Source organism: Sinocyclocheilus rhinocerous, unplaced genomic scaffold (assembly GCF_001515625.1).
Source record: "Sinocyclocheilus rhinocerous isolate Xijiao unplaced genomic scaffold, SAMN03320098_v1.1 scaffold50, whole genome shotgun sequence".
Lineage (NCBI taxonomy): Eukaryota > Metazoa > Chordata > Actinopteri > Cypriniformes > Cyprinidae > Sinocyclocheilus > Sinocyclocheilus rhinocerous.
Window position 1 is genome coordinate 1,682,011 of NW_015641057.1, and position 7,696 is coordinate 1,689,706.

The 7,696-nt window shown below is 33.8% G+C and overlaps 1 protein-coding gene across 5 annotated transcripts in view; it reads left to right on the top strand.

The window, feature by feature from the left end:
- LOC107754483 (testican-1-like) overlaps positions 1–7,696 on the top strand; it is a 216,949-nt gene that overhangs the window by 114,604 nt on the left and 94,649 nt on the right. For all 5 annotated transcript variants that reach the window (XM_016570945.1, XM_016570946.1, XM_016570942.1 and 2 more), the window contains one exon: positions 6,433–6,478. In XM_016570945.1, coding sequence (XP_016426431.1) covers positions 6,433–6,478 — 46 coding nt within the window. The remainder of the gene's footprint in view (positions 1–6,432; positions 6,479–7,696) is intronic.

Consider the following 7,696-nt stretch of genomic DNA (forward strand, 5'->3'; position numbering starts at 1 on the left):
TAATTTAAACGACGATCGATCATGGAAATGATCGAAAATTGACATCCCTAATATATATATATATATATATATATATATATATATACACACACACACACATATATATATATGTGTACAGTGTACTGAGTACTGAGTACTGAGTGTACAGCTGACATGTCATGCCCGCGGGCTCTAAACTGTCACTGCAGAATAACATCAGAGAGCGGGAGCACGAGCGAGACAGTGAAGGGACGAGTGAGCAAACAGGAAGTGAAAGGAAAGCAGAGGAACAAACACGCAGCCGGAGTCAGTTAGTCTCCCGTGAACTGTGAGACAGTTTCTGGCTTTCTCAAACACACTCCAGCCACGCTGTCTGTCTGCGGGGCAAACATGAGACGAATAATCTGACAGCAGATAACCTCCAGCCTGCCCGTAACACTCATTTACCTAAACCACAGAGAGACAGAGGGGAAGATCAAATGAATCTGTGGACCGAATTCCTGTCTGTGATAGTTATTTGTGCAGCAGGTGTTGTGTTGTCGTGTGTGGGTTACAGATAAACGCTCTCGCGCTCATCCGCACGCCGCTAAAACCTCTCTCACTAACTTTTTTGAAGCCACAATTAAAAAAATATGATATGCATATAGAGACAAAGAGAGAGAGAGAATCACATTAGAGAATTGCCTTAACTTGCAACATCATCCACTAACCTGAGATATACACAATAGTGACTGACTTCATCTTCAACACTACATCTGTGGGTAGAGTTGTAAATTCTACAAGCTTCTTTTTGTCAAATAATCTGATTGCAAAGTGTGTTTGTAATGGAAGCTTGTTTCCATAATGAAATGAAAACATAAAACTGACCTAATGTACATGCAGAAAAAAAGTTGGAATTGTTAGATCTAAACTCAGAATTACAACACAGAAGTCTGAATTATGAGATATAAACTCAAAATTACAATGGAAAAAGTTTTTTTATATACATATAAACTAAAAAAAAATCAGAATGTTTAGATATAAACTCAGAATCATGAGGAAAAAAGTCAGAATTGTGAGATAAAAGTTCAGAATTATAATGAAAAAAGTCAGAATTATGAGATATAAATTCAGAATTGTAAAACAAAGTCTGATTTGCAAGATATAAACTCAGAATTTCAACGGAAAAAGTCTGAATTGTGATTTATAAACTCAAAATTACAAGGAAGAAAGTCTTATTTTTAGATATAAACTCAGAATTATGAGAAAAAAGTCTGATTTGTGAGATATAAACTCAGAATTACAATGGAAAAATCTGAATTGTGAGATATAAACTCAGAATTATGAGAAAACAAATTGTGAGATATAAATTCACAATTGTGAGAAAAAGTCTGTTTTGGGATATATACTATAAACAGAATTACAACAAAAAAAAAAGGTCTGAATTGTGAGATATAAATTCAGAATTATAATGAAAAAAGTCAGAATTGTGAATTTCATGAAAAAAGTAAGATAAAAAGTTGCAGTTACCTTTTTTATTTTGTTGCGGATATAAGCTTCCATATTTTGTTCATGTTCATTTATAATAAATGACACTTGTTTCGATATTTTCATATCGATTGCAATGACATTCAAGCATTAAGTGTTGAAATGTTTTTGGAGATTGTATACTCAGACAGTATCTTGTGTTTGAAGGACACTGAATGTTGAAGGAGCAGGAACAGTAACATGGTCAGAATGTAAATGACTGATCAACTTGAAGTGCATTAGTGTTTTGATTTACTCAGCACACTCAAATCTACTTCAGATGTAATGCTTATATTAAAAGCCATGTTTTTCTCATTTTAAAAATGAGATTTTACCTTTAGCATGTACCATGTGTGCGTTTTGTGACTAGACTTTCAAAACATATATTCCTAGTAAAGATGTGCAATAGTTTCCTATATTTAGTTGATAATGAAATATGTTGCTGAGTGTGTTTTTTTTTTTCTGGTAAATTTGTATAGAAATGAAAATATTTTTCATTAACTTTTTCAATATTTGTCACCTTAAACTGATTTCCAGGGGTGTTTTTACCTTTATATGGGCAGTTTTTCCCAACCGTATTAGATATATGCATCATCTTTTATGTCAAATTCAAACAATTCAGTTTGAATAATAAGACCATAACCATTTACCAATAATAAAATCAATTTTTTCACTGCAGAAGTGATACAGAAGCAGGATCTAAAGTAGCACTGATACTGCAATTACAATTGCATGGATAATCCTATTAAATTAAAGTTTTATAAATAATATTTTTAATATTAAAAGAGGAAATGGTTCCTTCAAAATGAAATGATACTCTGACTATGAAATTAAAACCAACAGCAGGTGGCGGTGAGAAACATTTAATGAGTGAGTCATTGAGTCATTTATTCAACTGATTTGTTCAAATGACTGATTCATTCAGAAACAAAGCAAGTGACTCTATGGATGAATCATTGATTTGTTCAAAAATGCTTATTCACTCAGTATCTAAACTTTGTTTGAAACTATTTTCATTGGTAAAATAAAGCAAAAACAAACAATATCGTGTCTAAAATTCAACTCGCAATATTAACTTGTATATTGAACTTCAGTATCACATTATCAAAACAATATCATGTAGAAACTATATCCTTTTTTAATATATCATATAGATATTTCTATAAAAATGATTCAAAAACGCTTTTTTTGCTAAATGAGTGATATATAAAATAGCAAAACTAAAATTGCAATATAATTGATGATACATATTGCACACCATTGATTCCTGATGCTGAATGTTCGTTACTGTAAACACATTTCTGCTCGCTTTTACAAACTGTTTTAATCTTAACTTGTATTGAACCCGAAGCGTTCATTCAAAGACAACTTGCAAAGGTCATGATTTCCACAGAGAGAAGTTTCGCTGCTGTGGATAAAGGTTACAACAGCGACGTTCGATTGTGAGAGTTTGCGGGGCTGGAGAAGGTCTGCTGGCTTCTGCTTCATCACGCAGATTTGCAGACTCAGGTTTTGTCATTCTGAGGGTAAAATGAGTTTCACATTTCCCTCAATTCCCCTTTGATTTGGAGCTATGAGCCCACAGACACATTTGGCCTAGTTTTGCTGAGACCACCGTAAACTTTGAGCAGAATTACAGCCTGGCTTTCGCTCACAGCCTGAGAGCCGTAGCTTATAGATGTTTACACCGGAATGATCGATGTCTTCTGTAGCTTACCAACAGATGTAACTTATTCTCGCATAAGTTATTGTTTTTAATTACATTCTTAATTTAAATTAACCACATATTTTACAGTAAAACATCAATCTGCTCGAAGCTAAAGAGCCCCTAATGAGAGTTTGATGTCAAAGATTTGTTTATCCAGCCCGTAGCGGCTCCACTTTGGGAAAGGACTGTGTTAGCAATCGAATTTGAAAAGCCCTTATAATGCAGCAGCCGTCGCTAATGTTGTGTGACTAGTCTGTCGCTGAGATGAAAATCAGATCTTGCACTCGCTGTCATTATTCCACTTCATAAACAGTCAGAAGTGATGGGACCTGTGATTTGATTTATTTAATTTATTTTTTAATTATTACTTATTTTATTATTAAGTTTATATTACACCGTATGCATAATTATTAGGCACGTTGATATTCTGATCATATTTTTTTCCAAGCACATTTTACCAATTCCACATCAATCTTAATAACTACTATTAATTTTGTATTTAATCATTTTTAAGTGATATATAATTGTCCATGAAGACTGGAATTGAAAAACTCCTTATATTCAGGTGTGCAGTATTATTATGCATGTTTTCTTTTACAGACAAAATGAGCCAAAAAGAGGTTTAACTCAGACTGAAAAGTAAAAAATTACTGCTCCTAAAGCTTACTGCCAGATTCTGGAAGATAAATTCTTCAAACAGTGGTACAAGAGGATGTGGTGCTGGTCCTTCAAGAGTCACTCACAACTTATCTGTCAATAAAGCCTATAAAAAAAAGTCTTAATGTATTTCACAATACTTCAGCATGTTCCCTTTCAGTCGGTCACTCTCGACGTCACGTCGGATGACCGACGAAATTGGGATCTCGCTTAGAGGGACCAATCTACTTCGAGTGTAAACTAAACGAGCCAATGCACATTGGCATGCGATTATTATATGTACAAAAGTTTATATAAATTAAATTATTTATATAAACAATTTTTGTTTTGTTTTATTATTAACTTAAATTCATTTTATTGATGGGTAGAATCAGTAAAGTTTATTATTATTATTAAATTTATATTTATATTGTATTGTTTTAACAGTGTTATCAGTCAAGTGTTATTTATTATATTATTTAATGTAATGTATTGTATTATTTAATTTAATTAAAAAAATTTTTACTTTATACTGACCTTATTTTATTTTGTGTATTGTGACATTTTTGCATTTAGTATTAACCAAATGCATGCACTTTTTTTATGGGTGGAATCAATAAGTTTTGATTTTATGAAATTATGTATGCTGATGTATGGCTAAGATCTGTCATATTCCCAAATGTTTAAGAGCGATGAGAAGAAAAATGGTTTAAATGCATTGTCACCGTGCAGCACCTAAAGAGGCTGGGTAAATCAAATATGCTTGAGATACAGATAAAGGCTGCTGTAACACATATAATTTAGCATTTTTATGTTGTACTTTTACGACTACAGTTCCTGGTAAAGTAATTTTGTCTAGTAATAGTGTTAAGAAGTTGTTTGAGAAGTTGTTTTTGGAAGCAACATTGCAGACACCAAAATAATCAAATTATAATTTTTTTATTTATCCCTTGCTCACCTAGAAAATAAAAATTCTGCCATCTTTTATTCACACTCAATTTGAGATTTTTTTTTCCTCCATACTGTGGAAGTCAATGGCTACCATCAACTGTTTGATTGCCAACATTTTTCAAAATATCTTCTTTTGTGTTCAACAGAAGAAATAAAATTCATATAAGTTTGAAACAACTTGAGGGTGAGTAAATGATGACAGGATTTTCATTTTTGGGTGAACTATCACTTTGTTCTTTTGTAGCTACAGAAATTTCACTGTTTAGTAGTAGTTTGAGAAGTCGTTTTTTTGGAAGCAACATTGCAGACACCAAAATAAACTGATCTTTTAAAAATTATATTTAAAGGGATAGCTCAGCCAAAAAATGAAAATTCTGCCATACTTTACTCACCCTCAATTTTAGAATATAGTAACCAAACAGTTAAAGGTAGCCACTGACTTCCATAGTTTTTTCTTCTTCTCCACACTATGGAAGTCAATGGCTACCGTCAACTGTTTGGTTACCAACGTTCTTCAAAAAATCTTCTTTTGTGTTCAACAGAAGAAAGAAATTCATATAGGTTTGAAACAATTTAGGGTGAGTAAATGATGACAGAATTTTCATTTTTGGGTGATCTATCACTTTACCTTATTTTATTTTAGTGAAAGTGAAGTGACGTGTGGCGTCCCATACTCGGAATTTGTGCTCTGCATTTAACCCATCCAAGTGCACACACACACAGCAGTGAACACACACACCCGGAGCAGTGTGTTGCTGCGGCGCCTGGGGAGCAGTTGGGGGTTCGGTGCCTTGCTCAAGGGTCTCACCTCAGTCGTGGTATGGTGGAAGAGAGTGCTGGTTATTCACTCCCCCCACCTACAATCCCTGCCGGACTTGAGACTCGAACCCACGACCTTCAGGTTACAAGTCCGACTCTCTATCCATTAGGCCACGACTGCCCCCTTTTATTTTATTTTACAATTTTTATTTTTTATCTTGTACTTTTGAAACTACAGTAATTTCACTGTTTAGTAGTAGTTTGAGAATCAGTTTTTCCCAAGTAAATTTGCAGACACCAAAATAATTAGATTTTATATTTTTACATTTTTATTTAATTATTTTTTTTAATTATCTTTGTTTTGTATTGCTTGATATACAGGAAAAAGTAGATTTTTTTTCTTTTTAACTTCTGCAACTTTGTGAATATACTTTAAAACCGCTGTTTCTGGTCAAGAAAATTCACTGTTTAGTAGTAGTTTTTTTAAAGCAATATTGCGGACACCAAAATAATCAAATAGATCTGGGTGAACATTTAACCACTAAAAACTGAAAAGCAGCAGACACCACTGACTGGTTCACATCCAAAAAAATAGCGTGTGAAAAGAGACCTGCGATAGAAGGAGAATCAGACTTGAGTTTGGCTCAATCATTGAAGCGAATGCCTCCGCAGACAGTCCATTTACTATACAGCTTTCATTAAAAACATCAGCAAACAGTCTGTCTGTACACTTATCTCAGTGTCAGACCAGAAGTCATCATCTCTGTCTTATTTCACACTGTCCTTCAATCATAAAGCTATTTTCTTCTTTCTGAAGGTCGTGACGGTAGCCTTGAAGCTTGACTTGTGTCTGTCTGAGGATTTTAAATGTGTGCCATTGTGTGTTTCTGTAGGACGATTACTTCAGAGCCTGGAATCCCAACAAAGCACAAGACCAAGGTAAGAAGATTAAGCAGAAACGTGTGTTTCTTGTTCACAACCATTTTCTCTGTGGCTTTTATCCATTTATCCACCTGACCCTGTAGTCTCGCTTCTATCTCGCTCTCCTAACCGTCCTTTCTGCTTCATACATGCTGTATCTCTACCCAGATTAATCATAAAAAAAACTCCAATCAAGTGCTGGAATCTTCATTTCAGTGTATCGATCCTCGTCTCTGCTTCAGACATGAATCAATACAGCGAGCCAGAAACACACACACATAGCTAAATGAAGACATATCATAGACTTCTATTGTTTTTATAGAAAGATCATTACAATTACAATATCTTTTACAATTATCTTCAACCCAAATCCTAAGACAAAACGTGTGTATTTCATGGTTTTTGTGATTGAGGGCTTTAGATTTAGCTTACTTCTTGAGACCCCCCCCCACACACACAGCATTCATTAAAAAGGATGCAAATCTAACACATTAGAAATGTTTTTTTCTGAATCATCAGGGAAATAAAATTAGCAAATTAGCTTTCTAAATCATTTTAGTGGTCAGTTTCTGTTCTGTTTCTGTTGGTGTACCTGTAGTGATAATTCATTGTGCACAATCACAATGTTTTTACCTCATTTCAGAATATTCAGTCAAGCCTCCCCTAGTGAAAAATAAATATACTTAAATGTATTTGAAATACATTTATTTATGCTAAGTATACTACAAATACATTTTCATATTTATGTACTTAATAAAATGCCATGCAATTGTACTTTTAGTATACTAAACTGGTCTGCTAAATTGGAACAACTTATTTTATACTTAATGCACTTTAATTGTGCAGAAGTAGTGCTGAGGTCCAATTAAAGATATACTGAAGTATATTTGATTGTGCTAAAGTGGAACTATTGCAAGTATACTTCAGATACACTTTAAATATTTAGCATTTAAAGACCAATATTATTCAAAGATCATACAATCCTCATCAAAAGTGACATTAAAACACATTTTAGACTTAGGGCCCTATTTTAACGATCTAAGCGCATGGTCTAAAGCAGACGGCGCAGGTGCACTCAGGGCGTGTCCGAATCCACTTTTGCTAGTTTAACGACGGGAAAACGGTCGGCGCGCATGGTCTAAATGTGTTGTCCCTATTCTCTTAATGAGTAATTGGTGTTTTTTGGGCGTAACGTGCAATAAACCAATCAGAGTCTCATCTCCCATCCCCTTTAAA